At 39.4% G+C, this 25,855-nt stretch overlaps 3 protein-coding genes and 1 pseudogene across 3 annotated transcripts in view; 1 reads left to right on the forward strand and 3 right to left on the reverse strand.

Moving 5' to 3' along the window:
- The window catches only part of LOC115677682 (actin-related protein 9), a 57,094-nt gene extending 36,688 nt beyond the window's left edge, over positions 1–20,406 (reverse strand). Inside the window, exons 1-3 of the mRNA XM_056313160.1 lie at positions 20,355–20,406; positions 20,187–20,259; positions 19,979–20,083 (exon numbers count right to left, since the gene is read on the reverse strand). The gene's annotated coding sequence lies outside the window, so the exon portion shown is untranslated. The remainder of the gene's footprint in view (positions 1–19,978; positions 20,084–20,186; positions 20,260–20,354) is intronic.
- On the forward strand, positions 1–25,129 carry LOC130139273 (1-aminocyclopropane-1-carboxylate oxidase homolog 1-like; annotated as a pseudogene).
- Positions 3,443–6,789, reverse strand: LOC115665647 (putative disease resistance protein RGA1). The gene has a single exon (XM_030587501.2). The coding sequence runs from the start codon at positions 6,629–6,631 to the stop codon at positions 3,584–3,586; it is 3,048 nt and encodes a 1,015-aa protein (XP_030443361.2). The 5' UTR covers positions 6,632–6,789; the 3' UTR covers positions 3,443–3,583.
- LOC115677684 (actin-related protein 9-like) lies at positions 13,260–19,594 on the reverse strand. Its single transcript, XM_030600875.2, has 5 exons — positions 18,752–19,594; positions 17,825–17,902; positions 17,507–17,706; positions 17,106–17,226; positions 13,260–13,624 (listed from the first exon to the last, which is right to left on the reverse strand). Exons 2-5 carry the CDS (start codon positions 17,835–17,837, stop codon positions 13,608–13,610), a joined length of 351 nt encoding a protein of 116 aa, XP_030456735.1. The 5' UTR covers positions 17,838–17,902; positions 18,752–19,594; the 3' UTR covers positions 13,260–13,607.
- Positions 25,130–25,855: the final 726 nt, after the last annotated feature.

Genomic DNA, 25,855 nt, shown 5'->3' on the forward strand with positions numbered 1-25,855 from the left:
ATGGAGGCCAAAAAAGAATTTTACACTAGAGATCTTGCAAAAAGGACCATATACAACAGCAACATGGGACTTAATAATTATGTCGCTGCTGATTGGAGAGACAGTATATTTTGCTTCATGGGACCGGATCCTCCCCAGGCCGAGGGGTTGCCCAAAGCTTGCAGGTGAGCCAATGGGCTTCTGTTGCGCTTTTCACCTATCGAAAAGGAAAAATTCATGAACAACGAAGATAGTTTGCAAAAGAATTGCAGTAGTTCACTTTGGTGCAAAGTAAATGGTTTTCACTGTATGATAACTTAATTGCCTTTTCTATTTTCTTCAACAAATCAAGGGCCAAATTAGCAACTGTATGAAACTTGAGTTATTCGCGTACTTTTCGATTGAATTGGCCGGAATAGGTGTTGAGCACTCAGGAAATGAAAGTGCCCAGTTCTTATGTTCAGTCGACAAAGGCAATTGCTAATGCTGAATGTGTACAAAATTTCTCCCCTAAATTCCACTCCCCGACGTAGCATACACTCTTGCATCTAGTCTCAATCAATGAGAAGAAATAGTAAGATGATCCTCAATGATTGATTTTCACCGACGAAAACCTCGGAGGTGCTCGTTCCGATCTTTTTGGGTAGGAAAAAAAGGATGTTCCTCGACAGTTGACTTTATTCGCGTTCTAGCAGTAGCAGTACCAAACTTTTGCACCCAAGTTGATGCAAGATACCAATACCCTTTATGGTATTCTTTGGGAATCCAGCCGACCATACTTTTACGGCAGCTCTAGTTCAGTTTTCTGATGCATATCAATATCTTTGGCAGAGAAATGCTGATGGAGTACTCAAAGCATGTGATGAGACTAGGGTCTCGTCTGTTTGAGCATGTATTAGAAGCCCCAGAACTCCGCCCAAATCACTTGCAGGTGATGGAGTGTGGAAAGGGACATGCGATCATGTGCCACTACTATCCGCCATGCCCACAGCCTGAGTTGACCCTGGGCGTGACAAAGCATTCAGACAATGACTTCCTCACAATTGTCCTCCAAAATCAAGTTGGAGGACTTCAAGTGCTTCATGAGAACCAGTGGATCGACATTCCTCCAATTGTTGAAGAGCTCTTAAGAATTCAGGAATCAAATTACCTTGGCATCTTCCCTGTAGCAATAATATCATGTCTTCACAATCTGCACTTTTCTTTGGTAAGGCGAATCTGCGTTTACCATTTGAAAAGGCCTTGTGCATCACGTATCCTATCAGAGCTATTTGATTCATCCAAACTTGATTCCAACTTTGTTAAATCAGGCTAGCCTCACATTGAAAGGTTCAAAATTGTTTGAATGACACAGATGTACGTTGAAACAATGTTTTTTTAACAAGAGCAGTCAATGTCGGTTCTAGATATTCTGCAATTTTATATTTATCTACAGCAAGACCGGTTCTAGAACGGTTCACTAATTGTTGCATTCACAGCTCTTAACTATGAGTCATGGCAAACAAGAGGGGCCCAAGAGTGTCGGTGGCGTATTTCTTTGGCGACACTCCTTGGCCATCTTTAAGGCTATATGGACCCATCAAGGAATTAACATCAGCAGACAACCCACCAATCTACGAGGAGACTACGCTTCCAAACTACACTGCCCATTCCATTTTCAAAGGCCTAGATGGAGGTTCTGCACTTCTTGATTTCAAGCTGTAGACCGTGTAAATTTATTAATGTGGTCTTATTGATGTCTGTATTTGAAGATAAAAGTCTGTCCATATGTTCATCTATGTAAAACTACCACAGAACAGGATTGCCTTTCTTTACTGCTCGGTCACTGACGCTTATATCGCTTCAACTGACAGAACTATGAGCACCAACACAACTTTCCAAAACAAAGATCATTTTCTAAGCAAAAGCAGAACCAAAAAGAGAACACAAAACAGAGGGAGAGGAAGAATAACACATACCCCTCTAAAATTGAAATGCTATCTTTAGATGAAACTGTGCTGGATACTCGTACGTCAGTTAGAACACTAATCTACCGCGAGAAAAAATTGTGCTTTCAGGAACATTTCTGCTTGGTTCAGCTTCAGATTTTGACATTGTATATTGGTGGCAAGGATAAAAGGTGGAATTCTTGCCAGCCTTCAACTCTCAAACACAATGATCATTTTTTAAGCAAGCAGAACCAAACAGAGAACACAAAATAGAGAAAGAGGAAGATTAACACATACCCCTTTAAAATTGAAAGAAAGATGCTATCTCTAGATGAAACCGTGTTGGATACTCGTATGACAGTTAAAACACTAATCTACCGCGAGAAAATACTGCGCTTTCAGGGACATTTCTATTTGGTTCAGCTTGGGATTTCGACTTTGTATATCGGCGGCAAGGATAAAAAGTGGAACTCTTGCCAGTCTCCAACTTGCTCAACAACAATAACCAGAATCAACCGCAAGGAAAAAAATTATGTACACTTCCTAGATTTTCTATGAAACAGTAGGTTTCCATTACGAATGCGAAGATATCTGAAACCCAATCGATCTAATCGAGTCAGCATCACATTAAGATGACGCAACGATTAATCCAAGGGCTAAGACGACATCGAATCGTCATGTCATATATCCATGGTCAACTCTGTCTTAGAAGATTTTTTTTTTTCATAAACTGCAAAACTTGTGTACTAGCCGCCCGGTTCCCCAAAGAATCAGCCATTATTAAACAGCATTGTCATTTTCTAAGCAAGGTGTAGCTCATAAACGAAAGACTTTCTCCTTCCATTTTTATGAACCGCACAGTTCTAAAGTCAAACGGAACCTCGCAATGGATGTCACCGTTCTCTTCTCTTCTCTCAATCAATCAGCTACAAAGAAGCTGCTCATCATATCATGAAATGCAATGTCTCCATAACACTCAATTCATAATCCAAATGTCTCCATAACATTCAATTCATAATCCAAACACATCCCCAACAAATATACATTCACAGTGAAAATTGAATTGCAGTAGAGAGAGAGAGAGAGAGAGAGAGAGAGAGAGAGAGAGAGAGAGAGAGAGAGAGAGAGAGAGAGAGAGAGAGTTCCTACCATCGATTTGGCCTTCGACTCCGGTGAGCAGAGCCACGACAGAGCAAGCGACGACTCGAAAGCCGGTGTCAAAGGCCTCCTCGACGCCGGGATCACCGAAATCCCCAGAATCTCTTCGCCCGACCGGACGAGACATCCGAAGGCAGCTCCGAATCAAGTGGCGGATCCGAGAATCTCAGCTTCCCGATCATCGACCTCGGCGGGATCGACCGCGACCCGGCGAAGAGGAAGGAGGCGATCGAGAGGATGCGACGCGTGTCGGAGACGCTGGGGTCCTTCCAGGTGGTGTCGAATCAGGGAGTTCCGGCGGCTGTGACGGAGGAGATAGGTGGAGGGAGTGAGGAGGTTCTCCACGAGCAAGACGGCGAGGCAAAGGTGGCGAAGGTGGTGGTACAAACAGCAATTTCGACCTGTACAGTACACAGCGTCGGTGGCGAACTTGGTAGTGAAGAGAAATTAGTTAAATAATAAAGAAGGTGAGATAGATAGTCTTTTCTCGTACCTCTCTACTAAGCTCATGGTTACAATCAATCCTCCCAAACGATGACCGGAATGTGCGGAATCTTTGGCCGATCTTCACGGCCATCTGTTAGGTAGCTCTCTTTCAGAGTTGGACAATGAAGGATTCTCAATTCCTTCAAGCGTGTGAGGTTGCGCATCCCAAATGGCAAACGCTTTAATTTCGTACAATCAGATAATACAAGCTTTTCGAGCAAAGATAAATTTCCAATCCATTCCGGCAAACTCTGTAGCTTCCAACAGTCAGAAATCTCGAGAGATTGCAAAGTCGTGACATGTTGAATCCCCTCGGGTAATGCCACCGAGTTCATACTCCCTGTGATTTTAAGAACACGAAGTTTTGTAAGGAATCGCCATTGGTTGCCATGCTTGTCTTCTTGGCACAATATATCAAGTCCTTCACAATAAATAATGTCGAGTTTCTGGAGCGAGGAAAGGTTCTGCATGCTACGAGAGAGACACCACCTGTAGCAAAAGTAGAGGCCCATGGACTCGAGATTACTTGGTAATCGGAGTAGAGTCTCGAGCATCGAGGGCTCCACATCACTATCATTAAGAACTAGACTCTTTAGTTTAGAGAAAGGGATGAATGTGGATCCCACTGCTGCTTCTGATGGGCAATTTGGATTGACCATCAATTGTTGTTCCAATGTTTTCGTGCTATTTGTGAACAAGTATTCCACCTGGGGGAATGGTGGCATAAAATTCAAGTGGGGACAACCCCTTATATTCACGGACCAAAGTTTTGGGAAGGATGACAGTGAATTGTCTGACCGATGCTTTTGATATGCTCCCATTACTAGCTTTCTTCCCCACCATCCTTTCAGGTTGCTGCAGAAGCAAAGGGATAGTTTCTCAAGAGATGGGAAGAAGGGGCGTGTAGTATCAGATTGTTCTGGGTCACTTGTTTGTTGAAGGAATTCCAACGCATCCAAGCTCCAGAGAATCAACGTCCGTAGGGAAGGGACTTCACTCAGGGGTGGTAGGTGGCTCAGTGAGTCACAGCCACTAATTTTGAGGTACCTAAGGTTGACCAATTTCCTCAAATTTTTTGGAAATGTTTTAAGGTTGTCACATTTAATGAGTTCGAGGATCTGCAAGCTCACCAAATCCGTGATTGAATCCGGCAAACTCTGGATAGATTTGTTTGCAGAAATATTAAGAAACCTTAAGTGCTTCAACTTTCCAAAGGAGGAAGGAGGGAGAGGAATATCTGTATTACCCAAACCCAACGCTCGACAATGTTTACACCCGGAAAAAACTTTGGGAGAGTTGACTATAGAGGATTCACCTTCCAAACAGAGAAACGTCCGCAATTTGGATGTTTTGAGCAGGGACACCATTTTCTCTTCAGAGAAACTCTCCGAAATAATCAATGCATGTCTAATTCCTCTATCATTATCTCCTCCTTTAAAATTAACAATCTTACATTCACCTCCGGCAACTTTTTGGGCAAGATCGTGCATGAGATCATGCATCTTGAAAGTTAGGACCTCGCCATCGTCTTCTTTGCGTGCAGCATCGAGGAATGACCTACACAGTAGTTCCGACAAGTAATTGTCAGCGATGTCTTCAAGGTTATCCTCCCCGTTGAGTGACTCAATAAAGCCTTGTGCCATCCAAAGATGTATCATCATCTCTTTATTGTAGACATAGTCTTTCGGAAACAATGAGCAATATGCAAAACAATGTTTTAAGCATGACGGGAGACGATCGTAACTAAACTTGAGGACTTGCATAATTCCATCATCAACCTCATCAATTTCTGGTATTTCTGGAAGTTGACGCACTTTGTAACGGCGCCATTCATCTTTATTTTTGCCGTACAAAAGGCCTCCTATAGTTCTAATGGCAAGGGGAACGCCGGCGCATTTTTTAACTATATCTCGACCTGTCTCCTCCAGTTCTGGGTCCGATGATTCTACCCCATCTCCAAAAGCCATTTTCCTGAATAAGTTCCATGACTTATCTTCAGATAAGCCATTTAGAACATGGATAACCGATTTCGCATCCGTAACCTTTGCAACTTTGTGGCTACGAGTGGTTACAAGTATCTTGCTTCCCCGTAAACCGCCCTCTAGCCAATCTCCAAGCTTCAACCAATTATTCCGATCTTCATTCCACAAGTCATCCAAAACAAGCAAGTATTTCAACCTGCCTAGAATCTCAGGAAGAAGACTTGGCAATTCGTGTATAGGCTTATTCTCAAGATCTTGTAATAACCTTTTCATCTCATCATCATGCTCTTGACAGTTGTCTTTCGCTGATTTAAGAATTTCTTTGATAATCACATTCACGTTAAAGACATCAGATACACACACCCACATCTTAAGCCCAAAATGTTCTTTTACCTCCCCATCGTTGTACACTAGTCGCGCAAGTGCGGTTTTTCCAAGACCTCCTTTACCAACGATGGCAACAAATGACACACTCTGGCTAGAGGAGGAATCAAACAAAAGTTGTTTGATCTTTTTTTTGTCCTCTTCCCTACCAATTATTTTTTCATCAGGTGAGGGAACTTCAGGTTTCTTTCCTCTCCCAATTGTTTCGTCGCTCAGATGCTGCTCTAAATTTGATAACTCCTTATCACTTTTAATCCGATCTAGTTCCTTCCTAAGTTCCCGAATCTTATTAGCCACTCTGAGGCGGTGTGCAAGCTGATTCGATTTAGAGAAGAAAATGCGTACCGCTTTCGACATCTTGTTGCCGGAAGTGACCTTCGGCCTCAGATTTTCGGTTGCGACATCATCGAACATGATCTTCCGCCTCAGATTTTCGGTTGCGACATCATCGAACAAGTCCTGTACGTCGTACAGCATGTCCTTGAGCCTCCCGAGCCAGAGCTTGACCTGGTTGTCGTGCCATTGCTTCTTCTCGGCATCCAAAAGCACAGCTTGGATGGTCTGGACGGTGTCCTGAAGGCTTTTGAGCTCGTCCTTGGCACAGCAGAGCAACTGGATCTCCTGAGAAGCGAAGGAGCCTCCAGGTTTCGCAATTTCGGAGGCGATGCTTTTCAGTATGGCGGTGGCAATGCTGAAGAGAGCAGCTTCCGCCATTTCCAAAAGGCAAAAGCAGGGGTCGAGGAGTGTTTGAGAGGAGGTTGCAGAGGTGATGCTTTTGTTGGGAGACGATGGTTTGGTGGTGCCTCGTGATTAACTTCCTGCAATAATATATAGCAAGGCCAACGGCATCTCCATCTTACTTCATGCTCAGTCGCTCCACTAGATGATAACAGAGAAAAAGACGCGTGGGGTCCACAAAACAGGGACTAAAGAAAGAAAGAAGGAAAGACCAAAAGCCGATGAGTCAAAAAAGCAGGTTGCCTCTGTATGTCTTGAGATAATTTTCGTACTTTTTCGTTTTTCATCTTCATCTGCACATGAAAATAGTATTGAAAAAGCCATTTGGTCCCGTATTGAGAGCAGTTTCCAAACGAAAACCCAAATGCGCGCAAATAACTTTATTGGAAATGGTTAAGCAAATGATTAAATTTTCTTCACAATAACTTTATCGAGAATTGGGCAACATAAATGAGCCTTGGGAAAAATACGTAAGCTCATTCAGATTTGGGTAGCATAAATGAGCTCTATCCCACGGAACAACGAAAACTTGTAATAGCTTTCTTGCCTAGAAATGAAAATTCTTATCCAAAGAATAAAAGAAATAAGAAAATACTATTTCACTATAATCACCTTACCAAAATTGACAAGGGTCAACATGCCATGTCTTTAAAAGCCTCATTCGATCTTTTGTACTAGAATATTAACTTACACGTTGATAGGCAAGAAGATTTAACAATTAAAACATTCTAAATCTTTTCGTTTTTTCTAAAAATTTGATATTACACCTCGCTTAGTCATTTTTTTTTTTAAATTTTTCAACACATGTAACACTCTCTATAGATATCAATTCATACAAATACCTCTTCGAAGTAAAGTGTAAACGATTTTATATACATATATCAAGATATTTGAGGATCCTTATTTCGATCAATGAGAAAATAACTCCATAATTACCTTTATATGTAAGAATACATGCAAAATTTAGAGTTGGGAGACTTATCAAAATGATTAATTCAGGGGTCATGCATGTTTTGTGACAATAAATCAAGGAGATAATCTAGTGAATGATATCACATGTTAACTCTAAATGTATCGATGACTCGATTAGTTAAAAAAAATAATTAATAAATTATGTTTCTCTTTTGCACATAGAGAATTCACGAACATGTAGACATTTTCTCATGCAATCTGTTATTATGTATATGAGGAATTAAAGAAGCCAGGTATGGTTTCTGTCCATCAGAAATTTACGGAGCAACTCGAATCTCTTAAATGCTTTTTAATGCAAGTTTTAATTCTTAAATGAACGACATAAAGGTTCGAGAACTCAAATATGGAAATGACACAAGGACTCTTATTGTCATTGTCATGCTAATTGTAAATTCCAAACTGCATAATCACGCAACGTGATTAGGCTAACTGCATAAGCTGTGTAATCGACATTGAAATATTCTAAATGTAAACGAGTCAAAATACTGGAGAGCTCGATACTTGTATTCTAAAAGGGCCGACACAAACGGGGTTGGCTCCCCCTTTAGAGGGAAAAAAATCAATTATTTATGCCGTATTAGGTACTCACTCTTCCAAAAGAAAAGGAAGAAGAAGAAAGAGTGGTAGCTTAATATGTCAAGAACATTAATATTTTGTCATCAATATATGCACAAGGAACGAAATGTAGCCGCTTTAATTTCCACGTAATGCAAAGAGAAGTTCATGGCCCCTTAGCTCAAGCAGGGGTGACTATTCCCATTTCTTTTCTTCAAAATCATCATTGTGCATGAATAGGCTCACTGCTGTTGAGGTTGATTGAAGTGAACTCCTGACAACTTTGGGACTGCCGTCGGCTGCCCGTCGGCTAGATACATGCATTCCGAAAAGGACGACACAAATGGGGTTGGCTCCCCCTTCATTTAGAGGAAAAAAATCAATTACTTATGCCATGTTAGGGGGAGTTGGTTGGTTACTAAAGCCCTAGGGATCATAGCCACCTTGAGAGCGCTACTAACCAACCCTAGTAAGGCTAACCAGTAGCATACGCGGCTTGTTTTACGTCCGGTCGGCCGGACAATCCCAAGGCCACAATGTTCCCTTCTGTAGATTTTCTACCACGGGAGGGAGGGAATAGCCCTTTGGAGTTTTACATCCCGTAAGGCCTAAGGGCAAGACCTTTGGAGATGAGACCCCATCTGGTTTCCTAAGGAGGATACCTTAGGATACTCCAAATGAAATCTTAATTACCTATGCCATGTTACGTACTCACTCTTTCAAAAGAAAAAGAAGAAGAAGAAAGGTTAGTAGCTTAACATGTCAAGCATAAATATTTTTCATCAAAATATGCACAAGGAACGAAATGTTGCCGCTTTGATTTCCATGTAATGCAACGAGAAGTTCAAGCAGGAGTGAGTGTTCCCATTTCTTTTCTTCAAATCCATCGTTGTGCATGAATAGGCTTATGGCTGTGGAGGTTGATTGAAGTGAACTCCCGACAACTTTGGGACTGTTGTGGTGGCCTTTCACGCCACCCAACATTTGCAAAGGACCCCACGCGTCTTTCTTTCATACCACCAAACATTTGCTCATGCTTATCTTCGTTATTGGGTCAATTCCATTCCCACTTTGCCATAATTTGATTCCCTCCCATAGACCATAACAACAAATGAGGCGTAAGGTTTCGACTTTATGTGGACCATTACTCTGGTTTTTTAATGTTATGTTGATCATGATTTCCTCCATTAATTTGACTAATGTTTCCTTTTTCTTGCAGACAATGTAATGTTGATGTAGCACCACGGGACCATTTTCAACAAAAGAGAGGGGCGCCAACACACTTTTGTTCATTTTCTCTTGAGATCGAATCCTGGCAAGTGGGAATGGAATCGACTCGAGAAAAAGAGGATAGACAAGCGTCTGCAATTGTTTGCTGGTGTGAAAGACGCGCGGGGTCCACAAAAAAGGGGACTAAAGAGAAAAAGAGGATAGACCCAAAAACAGTCTTATGACCTGGTCCGTGGATCACGTAAAAGGGTGAAGCCACCTCCTGCAACCTCTGTGCAAGTGAAAATGATTTAAAACTTGAGCATCTGTTGCTGCCTGGTAGACACATAAGTGTGTTTAGACCCATGAAGATCAGCAATCAATGTTTCAAATGCAGTTTCCGACATCCAGTAGCGAAATGCTCATATAAACTTAGAATATCCCGCAAGTCATAATGAGAGCATGTCAGCCGACCAGTTTAATGGGAGTAGCCATAAGCCCCAATTATTTTACCTTTCAAGAATTTATGTAACATGTTGGTTGTGCTTGGACATAGTAAGAGTCCTTGTACTCTCTGCTACTACGAACATGGATTCCATTCTGAAACCAATCCATACGATGTATCTAAGCATCTCGGCCATTATCAAGAATTCCTAATATCTGTTAAGAACAAAGCATGCCGCAGTAAAAAAGGAATACTTAACCAGTCAGAACACTCCTAGCAATATTCTATCAGCTAGTGTTATATCAAGTTGTGCTCAAACAATTTTAATGGATTGCACTCCAAATTAATAGCATGATGTCCAAATTAATAGCATGATGACCGCTCAAGAAAGGCTACAAACTTCATGGAACAAGTAAGCTCATCAATAAGAAGTTGCAAGTTTGAATGATGGACATCAACATTGGTGAAAAAAATTTAAGTTAGCCAGTGTTCAAATACACTATTTAAGAGATCATGACAAGGTTAGACTTGAGGATAGCATCACTGTTATGTGACTAGTTTGCATTAACATGGAACAGGGCATGTCTCTATTTGAAGGAGCTTTTTTGTGTGATGCCATTTTTAAAAAGGCTCATACTTTTTGTAAATGTAATGTCTGCTATTTTTCAAAAAGGTGCATACTTTTTGAAAATGCAATGTTTGCCATTACTGCCAAAATCGTTTGCCAAGAAAAAGAGATGTCAATGAATATGTTTTGCATATTTGATCAAGAAACCAACGGAGTTTCTCACAAAAACAGCTCTCAATTCTCCATCAGGTAGGAAAGGAAATAGAGTCATGTTCAACTCACCAAATATACAGAGTCTTAGACAAAATTCATCTTCTTATAGAAAAAAAATGAGAAAATGTTATGATACAATGCTTATCTTACCGCTCCACCTTTCCATGGCACAAAAGTAGGGTGTGTTCTTGATTGCAAAACCTGTTGAAGACGCACAGAGTTCATATGCACTGTTAAACAAAAAACTACAACTCGTTTTGCTCAATCCAGAAGTGCACAAACGTCAATCCTAATGGAATTCTCTATCTCACATGCACTGTTCACAAGTCACAGCTTAAGAATACTGCACATCTAATTAACCTTCATGACGAACTCTTCAAAGTATAAGATGAACGGTAACCAACTCAAGTCATGTGATAGAAATGAGACGCCAGAAAAAACAAGGCTCAACCTTTGAATAAGACATGTTTTTAAGAAATTTGGCAAACTACAACTTAGAAGCATAGATAGAATGACGTCCTTTATGCCATCAATATAAAACATCTACAAAATCGACCCATTTAACATTTGGACATCGTACTAAATGATGCTGCGTATCATGTAGTTGCCAATACAACGGAATTGAAGCTGCATGACTAGCTAATCTCCACATTTAGTCAACAACTAAATATAGTGAAGAAAACATGACGGCGACATGGCAAGGAAAGAGCATAATGATCCTGATTGTATCAATTGCTTCTATGTATAAATAAAAGATTCCAGAAAACAAAGGAGCATACATAAACCAGAAGTGACCTTTTTCTCTTCTTTTTTTGTTTATTTGGTATTTTGGAACTTATATAAATTCAATGAAGCTTTTATATTTATGATATAGACAAAGATGAAAATATTGCAATGAACAATTTAAGTGACGCATCTCTAAGTAGCTTCAAGTATATTAGGGTACATATTCGTATAATTTGAGACATTTTTGTAAACAGCACATACAGTATTGCAACATTGCAATTATTTTTGTATCACGGCAGAAATCATATCACGTTGGAAGCCTGAAGTAGATATTCATTGCAATTTTTGTATGTCCGGTCTGGAAAGCAGAGACCATCTATTCTTCCAGTGCACCTGGACCGGAAGCATTTGGTGCACTATTCTTGCACAATAAGGAATTCGACGCCCTGTAGAAGGATGGAATGATGAACTTAAATGGATGATCAGTGCTACAAAAGGTAAGGACTTGGCGGCGAGACTTCTGAAGGTATCTTTCCTAGCGATCATATACTGCATTTGGATGGAGCGTAATCGTTGACGCTTCCAACAAAACTCAAATGACGCCCTTATCATTTTGGCTAAAGTTCGCAAACTTGTTAGAGGGCGAGCTTCGCACTACAAATCTTTTAGACCGTCCCGAACAAATGAAACTTTGGCTACTATATGGAGACTCCCCCACTCCATTTTTTTGTAATCTTAGTTCTATTTGTAATGCTGGGGAATGCCCCTAAGCTTCTGTACGTCATCTTATACATACTACTTACATTTACACCAAAAAAAAAAAAAACATTGCAATTATTTTAATTTTTTTCCTTTTATTTTTGCGGTTGGACATTTATTAGATTTTGAGTATGTCTTGTTAAAGAGCAAAAGCAAGGATTGCGGAGTGTTGGAGAGGAGGTTGCAGAGCTGATGCTTTTGTTGGGAAACAATGGTTTGGTGGTGCTCGTGATCAACTTCATGCAAGAATATATATCAAGGCCAACGGCATCTCCATATTACTTCATGCTTAGTCGCTCCACTAGATGATAACGTAGAAAAAGACGCGTGGGGTCTAGAAAAAGAGGGACTAGAGAAAGAAAGAGGAAAGACCAAAAGCCTATAGCATTGAAAAAGCCTTTGGTCACATATGGAGAGCAGTTTCCAAAGGAAAACCCAAAATTGTTTAAGTAATCCTTGAGCTGATGAGCAGAAGGTCACGAGAGATTGCTGATAAAATACTCTCTAATACTGGCATTGATTAGGAGATTTCTAGTGGATGCACTTCGAACGACGAGCTACCAGGTAATTAGATCTCTATCGATAGCAATCGGAGGTCGAACTCCAGAAAAGGTTTGGTCAAGTAACTTTGTTGGTTATTCTATTATCAAAATATTTGATAGTTTGTATTTTGTTAATAAGAGGACAAGAAAGTTTATATTCCTTGATTACGGACAAGGTGAGCGAAAATAGGGATGCAATGCATGAAATTATATTCACATGTTTTTAGTAGATAAGTTAAATTCTCCGTTACGTTGTTTCTGGAGAGAAGTGATTGTGAATGTGGCGGTGTTTACGCGGATGCGTAGTTGAAGAGAAGTGTTGGCAGTCAATGATGAAGCTCCCTAGCAATGCCCATGGCAATCGCAAAGTTCACGGGGCACTCGCATTATTGTCCGGACTGCCCTTTTAGTCAACCTCCGCAGTGGGAATGGAAATTGACCAATAAGAAGATAAAGCTTGCGCAAATGTTTGGCGGTGCGAAAGAAAGACGCGTGGGGTCTACAAAAATGGGACTAAAGAGAAAAAGAGGATAGACCCAAAAACAGGCTCATGATCTTGCCCGTGGATCACGTAGAAGGGGGAAGCCACTTGCTGCAATCGCTGTGCTAGTGAAAATGATATATAAAACTTCAACATCTGGTGCAGCCTGGTAAACACATAAGTTGTATTTAGACCCATCTGGATCAGTAATCAATGTCTTCAAGTGCAGTTTCCAACATCAAGTAGCGAAATGCTCACATTAACTTAGAATATCCCTCAAGCCATAATGAGAGCAAGTCGGCTGACCAGTTTAATTGGGAGTAGCCATGAGCGCCAATTGTTTTTACCTTTCAAGAATTTATTTAACATGTTGCTTTTTGTGCTTGGACATATAGTAAGAGTCCTTGTACTTTCTGCTGCTACCGGCATGGATTCCATCCTGAAACCAGTCCATACGATGTATCCAAGCATCTCAGCCAATATCAAGAATTCCTACTATCTGTTAAGAACAAAACATGTCACAGTAAAAGGAATACTTAATACTCCTAGCAATATTCTTTCAAAAGCTAGTGTTATATTAGATTTTGACCAAACAATTTTCATGGATTGCACTCCAAATTAATAGCATGATGACCACTCGAGAAAGACACTCACATCAACGTACACGCACACAATTGTCCATGAAAACTGTATTTGTTGCTGGCACGGATGGAGCAAAAACAGAAGTGGGCAAAGCTATGTCGTGGATAACTTTTGGAAGAGTCCCAATGGACGAAGTCCGAGCTTGACATGCCTGAAATCGATAGGCTTCCCCTAGCTAGTCTATCTCATGGCTTGACCATGAGGAAAAAATAAAGCACGTTGCCCCTGTTTGTTTAGAGAAAATTGGCCCCTTCTTTGTTTTCATTTTTGTGAAAATACTATGTTAAAAAGCATTTCGTTGCGTATTCAGAACTGTTTCCGAAAAAGAAAAGCAGTTTCAAAATCGTTTAAGTGATTGTGTGGTTGATGAGCAGAACGCTAAGAAAGACAACCAATAAATTGTTCTCTAGTGCTAGTATGGTTAGAAGATCCTAGTTGATGCACTTTGTGTGACGAGGTAGCGATACATAGATTTTTATCGACTGCAATTGAACATCGATCTACAAAAAAAAGTTTGTCAAAAAACGATGCAGTAAAAGCAAAGCAAGTTGCCTTGTTTGGTTAGAAATCATGACACTTGTGTGTTGTCAAATTGACAAACACGTGTGGAACCGACGTACATTGACCGGTGGGTTGAAATGAATATTTACAAGGTACATTGCCGCTGTTAAATACATTTTCCACAAGTGTGAGCCTTGCTTCTGTGATTTGTCTTGTACATTTGATATGTCGAAAATTTGTCAATCCTAAACGCACATCAACATGGTTCCATAATTTATCATCGAGCAATAATTTCATATCAGTAACAAGAAATCATGCTTTCATTTAAATTAAATTTGGCATATTTGGGATAATTTTGTTCAACTTGCGCACACTGTAAGTATTATGATCGCCGGTGGTATTTATGTTATTTTCATAGATGAATTTAAAGAAAATTAAAATCTAAGCGATGGAAAAAATGTTAACCAAATTGTGGACATCAAATACAAATTGATTGGAAGAATCGAACTCGAATCCTTTCAACCAAAAACTTTTAGGGGTTTCATCCAAGCAGACATCCATAAACATCTGGTTCACCGGTTGTACCCGCTCTGAGCAGTTATTTGAGAGAGGGAGATGGAGATGGAAGCGAGCATTTTACACAACCAATCTGGTTCTCTGGTTGTAGTCATTTTTAATGTAGCATACCTTCTCTCATTTTGTCTGCTAGGCGTTAAGCGTTTCTAACCTTGGAAGTGTTGATCCTTTTTTGGCTGCGACTAGAGGAATGGGATTGACAAATTGGAAGATTAAAGCATGTGGAAATGTTAGGTGGGTGTGAAAGACCCAGGGGGGATCCGGGAAAAAAAAAACGAGGAAAGACCCAAAAATTGGGTCCCACGTTTCATTATTCTAAGGCAACATTGATTTGTGCTACCAAGATGGTTTCGAAGTCTTGGGTGACATATAATTGTGATACAGAACCATGGAGAGAGCAACTAGACAAGAAATGCTGAATTATTAAAAGCCTTGATGAGATATGCTCTGGACTTTTCCGACACTTTTGCCGACACACGGCTGTCCATAAAAACTCTATTTGTGGCTGGCACGGATGGAGCACGAACACAAGTGGGCAAAGGTTTGTCGTGGATGACTTTTGGAAGAGTCCCAATGGACAGACTCCGAGCTTGACTTGCCCGAAATCGAGTAGTCTAAATGTCATGGCTTGACGATGTGGTAAAAGCAAAGCAGGCTGTTTGTTTAGTGAAAATCTTCCAGTTTTATTTTGTTTTCATTTTCATTTGAACATGAAAATAGCATGTGAAAATGGTCTCTAATATTGTTTAAGCAGTCGTAGAGTTTTTTTTTTTTGGTAAGGAGCAGTCGTAGAGTTGATGAACAAAATGTTATAGAGGATGGTCGATAAAATAATCTCTAGTGCTACAATGATTAGAAGATTCATGGTGGATGTACTTAATCCGGCGAACTACATGATAAATAGATTTTCATCGACCGAAATTGGAATTGGATGTCAAACTCGCGAAAAAGTTTATTTGAAAAAGGACGCAACAGCAAAGCAAGTTGCCCAATTTGGTTAGAAATTAGGACAATTGTGTGGTGGCAATTTTAGGGATTCATGTCAAGCTGACATGCATCGGGCATGGGTTGCTGTGATTTCAAGTCGGACTATGCACGATGGAATCTATCCTTATATACTTCATGCACAAGAAAAATCTATATTCCCATTACATAGATTTTAGGATACACATAATTCAAGGTTGACGTATGTCAAGATTGGATCGGTGGGATAGCATTGATTTTTGACTTTTTAGCTTACGATCAGGACCATGTAAAGATCCTAGCTAATTAAAGTCCTACTTAAGATTTGAATCATTTCTTAAGTTTCAAATAAGATCGTACAGTCCGGATAGGATCCTAAGAGCCATGGTCAAGAATGAGCGCCAAGCATGGATAAGAATGCATGTTATCAAAAAGCAAGGAGAAGAAGAGATTGAAGGATTCATTTCAATTCCCCCAGCAGTATTATTGCTGATTTAAAAGAGAGAAATTTTAGTAGTTTCTAGGAGAACCAAATGAGAAGTTTACTTCAAAACTTATTCATTGATTTTTGAAGAGGTCTTTTATTGAGAATCATTTTTAAAGGGGTGGCAACCCTCAATAACTCGTTTACAATTATTCTATCTTGTGCTTTCTCACAGAAATGCCATAGTGCAATATGAATCTGACACACCGCCATCTGAAGAATCATAGAGTTCTTGAAAAAAAAGGTGGGAAGAAGTTGATATAAGATCAAACATACGACTCAACCTTATATCCAAAGTTCTAATGCAGACACACACAAATTGTGCCTGGTATAAACTCCTGAAGCAAAAAGGACCAACTTAATTTACTACTGATCCATGCTGTAGAGCTTAAGAAAAGGCAACTCATTGCTTAACAAGATGCAAAAAATACGCAAAAAAGCATTAATCCCCGCAAATTTTAGTTTCGCATTGTCAACGTAAAGATTATTACATTAACTGAAGATCTTAAAGGTCTTTTTTCAGAGTAATCTTTAGCTGCAGCAATGGTATACTACTTCTCAATCATAGAGTAGACAAAAGAAATCCATTCCTAAAGACAAACCAAAGTAAGATCAGCCAATGAACCACAGGAAAAAATAAAGAAGAAGCACAGGAAGAAACCACACTATCATTTCTCTATTTATACTCAACCATATGTTCATGCATCCACTTACAACACAGAGAATCATATGAAATGCATAAGCGGAAAAACAAATAGTAAACTCTTTGTGGATACAAACTACTGAACATAACGAAAGCAATCCAAATATGTACCACGATTGTCAAATGTCTCTGGCACCACAAGAGTAGCAGAATACATATACCTTTCCGATTGGGGTATATGCAATTTCTCCACCAATATCCAGTCCCAGATAGTATGCAAATCCTCATATACCTGTTAAGCAAAATCATAGGGATGAGCAACATCTTACCATATCATTCTTTTTCTACTTCACCATATCCATACTACTATCGTATTATGTGGCAGATGTATGCGATACTTTATATTACAGGTGTTTTGCTGGATGCTTAGAGATGACTCTTGATGAGGCTATAGATACCAATGAATCTAACTAAACAATGTACTTAATTTACACCTTCTAAGAGTGAGAGTGGAACTAAGTAATAATCAGACAGCAAATTCTTTCAACGCATAATAGTTAGGGGTATCTCACCTGCTGCATAGGATAATCTTGTGAAATGCTAAAATGACCTCTTCGGATAGGATGGCGCAAGCAGTAAGGCTCTGTGGGTGATATTTTCAGAGCTTCCTCGCCACAAATGAACCTTTTGTATTTACGTTCACCTAAGTCCATATCCATTCCTTCATGTTGGTCCAACGAAGTACTAGGCAAGTCTTTATCCTTTGAGCTATCTGCAAAGCAAGGGTGCAAGTCATATGCAAAAGCACATACTGAAGATTTGCTGCAGATTTAATATCAGCATAAAAAATAATCATACTGCATTGTGCAACTCGTGTATAAAAAAACAACCTTGATAATGCATATAGCTCGGCAATCATAAATGCAGGGGACACAGCAGGGAAAAAAAGAATGCTTCCACTTTTCACTCTGTAGATCATTTAGCAACGTCAACTATTTATAAAATACCAAGACCTTTGCTGTCTAGCTGATAGCCAACTCCACATATCCTTGAATAAACAAGAAAATAATGAAAAAGAACCCATTACCTTATCAACTCAATACATCCTTAAACAAACCGAGGCACCAATACAACCAACAGAACAATTTTAGTAGACGGACTACAGGCTAGGAGCATTGAAGCTGGATGCTTCTGCTCAAAAACATAAGCAGCAACAGCCACTTCTGTACAGGAGGCAGAACTATATAGTATGCTCATTGGAGAAATAATCAGAACAAGAATTTGCCTGTAAAATCAGCTTCAGACATGATTGAAGGTTGATGGTCAGAAGTTCCAAACATTGACAGAGTGCACCATCCTGCTAGCTATCTACATTTTGGATGACAGCTTCCATTTCATGGCATGTTAATGATCTAAGCTACTTAAAATCGCTGATACTCCAATTTAGAGACAAAACAATCGTATGGCATTTTTAGTTTATATCTACTGTATAATTTCTCTACTTAGTTCCAAAATGTACATAGAGATGATCACTGTTTCTCGGTAGAGTGTTGTTATCCTAGGCATCTAGTCTATGGGAAACATTCTCCAGTCCAGACAAAAGCTAAAATTCTTATATTGTTATGACTATTTAATCCACAGAAGCCTATACTACATCAAATCTTAGACAAGGGAAGAGTCTATGACATACCAATAAGTAGAAGCAGATGACACAAGTAAAAAGAGAAAGGTAAAAGGTCTGCCATAGTGAAGTCAACTAACTCAGAAAAATCGTTAACCCACGAATTGAGAATAACATTTATATATAGAACTGTTACCAGAGCCTAACTTTGCTTCTCATACACATCCGTCCAAGCAAAGACTGAATCTTTCCTAACATTCTGTGGATTATAACCATCAACATGTCCCATCTGTGAAACAAGTATGTCAGTTTTTCTTTCACTGCGAAAACAAATTGACAAGGAAATGGGTTGCCCGCCACAATCATGGACGAACTCCAATATCAACTATCATGATGCATTAGAAACTGACGACTGCAAAACAATACACATAAAAGGCAGCAAAGGCCATTCATATACACGACCTTACATAGACACATAGACATCCAAGCGCTTTGGGCAGACTTCTATTCTTTTTTGGGCTGCGCTGGGTGGGATTATTTATAAATTATGTTTTTGGGGCGCAGGAACTGAGCTGACAGTACTTAAATTCGAGAATATACTAGATCCAAGGGTGCAGTGACTCCGCAGTCTCCTCAAGGATAACGATGCAATATAGATTTACACAGAACAAGTGAAGAGAAAATACTAGAGTTATCAACAAAAAGACGTCAAAATCGTTCAAGTCCTTTACTAACCATCAAAGAAACAAAACTTCCTCAGAGGACAGAATGAAAACGCTTCATTATCTTGAATACCGTAAGATGAAAACAAAGAACAAGGCGAGAGAATCGCCTTAAAATACCGAACCTTCAAGTAGCCAACTCAAATGACAGAATAAAAAGATAATTGGACGATGAAAACAGTGAAGTTCACACAAGAGGCCTCTTCTAAGTCTGCCATATCATTTTAAAGATTAAGTAGAAGCGAGAAAGCAGCTCAATTCGGGTGATGAAGAACCAAGGTCAACAATTTTTTTTGGAAAACTTGCAAACCTTGCGCTGAAAAAAAAAAAAAAAGAGCTGCTGTTCGCGACCTCCTCATCCAAGAACTGAATCTTCAACAACGATGCTATCTGAGGTACACTAACCCACAAGTTAATGCTGAGAAATTTTAAAAATTTCAAGGCATTTACATGTTGTCACAACTAAAGACAAACAGCACAGCAGGAAGTCAAACTCACAATATCATACGCCTTCTCTCGCTCCATGTGTTGCGCCGTCGTAACTTGAGAATTGAGCATCTAAAAAACTCCAAAACAACAACAACAAAGAAGCAGAAGGAAAACCCAACGAATTCAGAAACCATCAAACCCCACAATGCCAAAACCAAACACCCACGGAAAAACCCAACATAAAAAAACGGAAGTCAGGAACATCGTGGGACCTGATCTTGCACGTTTGGCTTGGGGACCTGGGAGGTGTACCGGGCGATGCAATGGGGGAGGGTGAAAGGCGCGTCCTGCTGGGCCCACCCTGATGTTCGCAGAGCCTACAAAAAGCCAAGGAAACGAGGCGCGTTCAAGCTGCTACAGTACACAACGCATCGAGGTATTGAATTCAATACAAGAGAGAGAGAGGGGGTGGGGGAGTACCAGGGTTGATGACGACGAGATTGGAGCCTCTGTCTGAGATGAGCTGCGAAGGAATCGCCGTCTTCAGATAATCCTGCAAGAAAAAAAACGGGGAATTGCAGAGAGAGATTCAGTGAAGAAGCTCCACGACTCAAGCACAATCATTGGAAGAGAGAGAGAGATGATCACCATGGCCGAAGCGAAGCGAAGCGAGGTCGAAGAGCTTCTTGTCCGAGCGCAAGAGAAGTGGCAACTGAGACAGAAGCTGCCTGCCCCCGCGACAGTCTTCTCTCGAATTTGCTAACGAAACGAGGCTTAAAGGCACAAGAGAAACAAAAAGATTTCTTCGGGTCGGGTCGGGTCGCAGAGGTCACGATCCAATTTCGTGATTTCACTTTCGGACTCTCTGGCTTGTTTCGCCGAAAATAAATAATCATTTGTATAGCTCGGAAAAAATAAGTAGTCATTGAAAACTATCTTCGTTGTTGATAATAATTTATTAATGATGAAAATATATTTTTGTTCATTAATCTTTGTAAGCGACATAAATGAACATTTTTAAGAATATATCTTTCGAACTATATATTTTTCGCAAAAAAAACGCATCCTTAATTTTTTTTTCTCTAAGAAGATCATAACACAAGGAATTGGAATCCTTTATTAGGGTGCATTTGTTTTGCGGAAAATGGACAATTTCTAGAAAATACTTTCTAGGAAATTATTTTCCAGGAAAATGAGTACATTTTCGATGTTTGGCTAAAACCTAAAAAAGACTTGGAAAGTATTTTCAGTTGTTTGGTGAGAAAAATCTGATAGTGAAAATTATCAAAAAAATTTGTATTTTTAAAATTATTTGTTATTTTTAAATTATTTTTATTAAGAAAAGAAAAAAAAGAAAGAAAGGAAAAGAAAAAATATTAACAAATTCAAAATAAGCAATTTTGAAAAGTGTTTTCACCTTCTTAGATTAGGGAATTCACTTTCCTAAAATTAAACATGATATTTGTGTTGATCGGAAAGTATTTTTCATTGACCAAATCATTTTCGGAGAACCAAACATATGAAAGTCCGGAAAACACTTTCCGGAAAAATACTTTCACCAAAACAAACACACCCTAGATTAATTTTCATGGGTACGTGTAAATCAAACGTGTCGACATGTACCGGTTAATGTTCTATCCATGAATAGGGATGGCACGTGCAACTTAAGCATCGGATGTGATTTGAACACTCAATTTACCGGCAACAAAATTAGATATTTCACCATTAATTTTGGGGGTGTTACGCATACTATACCCCTAGATGAACTCTCGTGCTTTGAGTTATTGTTTATAATTTAATTGGAACTTTGAAAAAGTATACAAGTTTTAACAAAATTAGATATTTATGATATCGATGCAGACGAAAATAAAACGAAAATTTCTAAGGAATGCATCTCCAAGTAGCTTCAAATATGTTAGTGTACATATTCTTATGATTCGAGAGTTTTTTTTTTTTTTTTGTGAACTACATAAAATAGAAGTATCGAAACATTGCGATTATTTTAATTTAATTTTGCAGTTGGATTTTACGAAGATTTTGTATTTGTTTTGATGTCATAATATTCAATGTAGGGCTGCTCATGAGAGTACGCTAAATTAAATACTAATCGGATCATTTTGCTTCAAGTACTTTTCTTAAGGGTAACTTATGCGTGGAAACATAGGAATGCATGTTGCATGATCTTTCTTAATTTTGGATTTCCAGTCTTTTGCATTGTTTATACTTTTAAATAGTCACCGTATTGTTAGTTATTGATTCATGAGCTCTTCCGATATCTCGTGCATTAATCACATATAAGAGAAAAAATAACTCTTGAGTAAGGAATGGATGAAATAAATTTGGATTTTCTCTTGTCAGGAAATTAAAGGGTAATGACATAAACGGTCCATGAACTTTGGCCAAATATGCAATGTGGTCTATGAACTTTTGATTTATTTAATGTAATCCTTGGACTTTTGGTATATGTTTAATATAGTTCCTAAACTATATGAATTTTTTTGATGTTGACCTTCTATTAAGTAAAGATTAAGGACAACATTCAACATTTTCATATAATCTAGAGATAAAATTGAACATGTACTAAAAGTTCAGAGACCACATCGAACAATTAAAAGTTCTGCGATTGGGCCAAGAGGAAGGAGGCGTGCCAAGAGGAAGGAGGCAATCGAGAGGGCTGGGGTTCTTCTAGGTGGTGAATCATAGAGTTTCAGCGGCCGTGATGGAGGAGGTGAAGGAGGGGGGGTGAGGAGGTTCCACGAGCAAGACGACGAGGCAAAGTAGGTGTTCTAGACTTGCGACAAAATGAGGAAGGTGGTGTACAACAACAGTTTCGACTAGTACGCGGTGTCGGTGGTGAACTGGAGGGACACTTTCTTCGCCGGAGGAGTTGTTAGTGAAGAAGCTCCACGACTCAAGCACAGTCATTGAGAGAGAGAGAGAGACCATGGCGAAGTGAAGCGAGGTCGAAGAGCTTCTCATCCGAGCGTCTCTCGTTCTCTCCTTGAAAGCGTAGGAGAAGTGGCAACTAAGACAGAAGCTGATGCCAAAGCGACAACGTTTGGCGTTAATTGCTAACGAACGTGGCTTAAACACAAGAGTAACGAAATATTATTCGGGTCGGTCCAGCCCAACCTGGAGGCAGCCAAGGTCATGATCCAATTTTGTGATTTTACTTTATTTCGTCGAAAATAAATGATTTGAAAAATATGTTTTGAAAAATGATCGTTTGTATCGCTTGAAATACTTAGTCAATGAAGGATATTTTCATTATTGACAACGATTTATGACTAAACATTTTCGTGAAAAATGAAAAAGTTCTTTTTTAATTATTAATCTTTGTAAGCGATACAAGCGATCTTTCTTAAGAATATATCTTCCAAATCATACATTTTTTTTGCGAAACAAACCTACCATTGTTTTTATTTATTTATTTATGAATATCATAACACAAGGAACTGAAATCCTTTATTAGATTAAATTTCATAGATATTTGTAAATCACACGCGTCGATGTGTACCTGTTAAGGTTACAACCATGCATAGGGATGGCACGCGCAACTCGGGCGTCGAATGTGATATGAACACTGAATTTACCGGCAACAAAAAAACCCTCAAATCATAAGAATATGTACACTAACATATTTGAAGCTGCTTAGATATGCATTCCTTAGAAATTTTCATTTTACTTTCCCCTGTGTCGATGCCAGAAATATATAGTTTTGTTCAAACTTGTATACTTTTTCAAAGTTCCATCTAAATTACAAACAAAACTATATACAAACCCGTGCAAAGCGCAAGAGTTCAACTAGTGGTATAGTATGCGTAACACCCCCGAAATTAATGGTGAAATATCTAATTTTGTTAGTGTACATATTCTTCGCTCAGTCTGGCAAAGGCAATTACTACCGCTGAATGTGTACAAAGTTTCTTGCCTAAAGCCCACTTCCCGTCATAGCATATAATCTTGCATCTAGTCTCAATCAATGAGACGAATCAGTAAGAGAATCCTCAATGATTGATCATTTTCACCGACGGGAACATCGGAGGTGCTCGTTCCGTCCTTTTTGGGTAGAAAAAGAGGATGTTCCTCGACGGTTGACTTTATTTGCATTCTAGCAGTAGCGATAGCAAACTTTTGCACCCGACTTGATACAGAATAGTATTCTCTGGGAATCTGGCCGACCATACTTTTATGGCAGCTCTAGTTCAGTTTTCTGATGCATTGCAATATCTCTGGCAGAGAAATGCCGATGGAGTACTCGAAGCGTGTGATGTAATGAGACTGGTCTCGTCTGTTTGAGCTTGTATCAGAAGCCCCAGAACTCCACCCAAATTACTTGAAGGAGATGGAGTGGGGAAAGGGACACTCGATCATGTGCCGTTACTGTCCACCATGCCCACAGCCCGAGTTGACCCTGGGTGTGACAAAGCATTCAGACAACGACTTCCTCCCAATTCTCCTCCAAGATCAAATTGGAGGACTTCAAATGCTTCATGAGAACCAGTGGATCGACGTTCCTTCAATGCCTGGAGCACTAGTGATCAACATCGGAGATCTTTTGCAGGTAAGTAGCTTCGGCCAGATATCTTTCATCTCTAAACTTTTTTGAAACCGTGTTTTGATTGGTCGACACATTTCGATCCTTTTCTCGCCCTTATCACTGTACTTTCTCATATGCTAAGTTAATTGAAGAGCTCTTGAGAATTCAGGAATTAAATTACCATAGCATCTTCCCTTAGCAATAACATCATGTCTTCACAATCTACACTTTTCTTTGGTAAGACTAATCCGCGTTTACGGTTCTCAAATGGCTTGTGCATCAAGTATCCTAACACAGCTATTTGACTCCTCCAAACTTGATCCTAACTTTGTTAAATCATGCTAGCCTCATATTGACAGGTTCAAAATTGTCTGAATAAGACAGACAGATGTACGTTGAAAATAATGTTTTTTAACAGGAGGGGTCAATGTCGGTTCTAGATATTTTGTAGATTTTGTACTTATCAACATTAAGATTGCAATCACAGTAGTACATAGAAATTATGTTTCTTCATTTCTGACCTAAGAATTAACAGATCAAGAACAGTTCACTAGTTGTTGCATTCGCAGCTCATAACAAATGACTGGTTTAAGAGTGTCGAGCACCGAGACTGGCAAACAAGAGAGGCCCAAGAGTGTCAGTGGCATGCTTCTTCAGTGACACTCCTCGGCCATCCTCAAGGCTGTGCGGACCCATTAAGGAATTAACGTCAGCAGACAACCCACCGATCTGGAAGGAGACTATGCTTCAAAACTACACTGCCCATTACATTTTAAACAAAAGCAGAACGAAAAAGAGAACACAACTCTCAAAAACAAAGATCATTTTCGAAGCAAAAGCAGAACCAAAAAGAGAACACAAAATAGAGGGAGAGGAAGAATAACACATACCCCTCTAAAATTGAAATGCTATCTTTAGTTGAAACTGTGTTGGATACTCGTATGTCAGTTAGAACACTAATCTACCACGAGAAAAAATTGTGCTTTCAGGAACATTTCTGCTTGGTTCAGCTTCAGATTTCGACATTGTATATTGGCGGCAAGGATAAAAAGTGGAATTCTTGCCGGCCTTCAACTCTCAAACACAGAGATCATTTTTTAAGCAAAAGCAGAACCAAAAAGAGAACACAAAATAGAGAAAGAGGAAGATTAACACATACCCCTTAAAAATCGAAAGAAAGATGCTATCTCTAGATGAAACTGTGTTGGATACTCGTATGACAGTTAAAGCACTAATCTACCGCGAGAAAATATTGCGCTTTCAGGGACGTTTATGTTTGGTTCAGCTTTGGATTTTGACTTTGTATATCAGCGGCAAGGATAAACAGTGGAACTCTTGCCGGTCTCCAACTTGCTCAGTGACAATAACCAAAATCAACTGCAAGGCAAAAATTTATGTACACTTCCTAGATTTTCTATGAAACAGTAGGTTTCCATTACGAACACGACGACATCTGAAACCCAATCGATCTAATCGAGTCAGCATCGCATTAAGATGATGGACCGATTAATCCAAGAGCTAAGACGACATCAAATCGTCATGTCATCTATCAATGGTCAACTCTGTCCTAGAAGATCTTTTTTTTTTTCCATAAACTGCAAAACTTGTG

Source organism: Syzygium oleosum, unplaced genomic scaffold (genome assembly GCF_021117445.2).
Source record: "Syzygium oleosum isolate NSW1041296 unplaced genomic scaffold, Sole_v2.1 Sole_v2.01, whole genome shotgun sequence".
In the NCBI taxonomy this organism is placed as follows: domain Eukaryota; kingdom Viridiplantae; phylum Streptophyta; class Magnoliopsida; order Myrtales; family Myrtaceae; genus Syzygium; species Syzygium oleosum.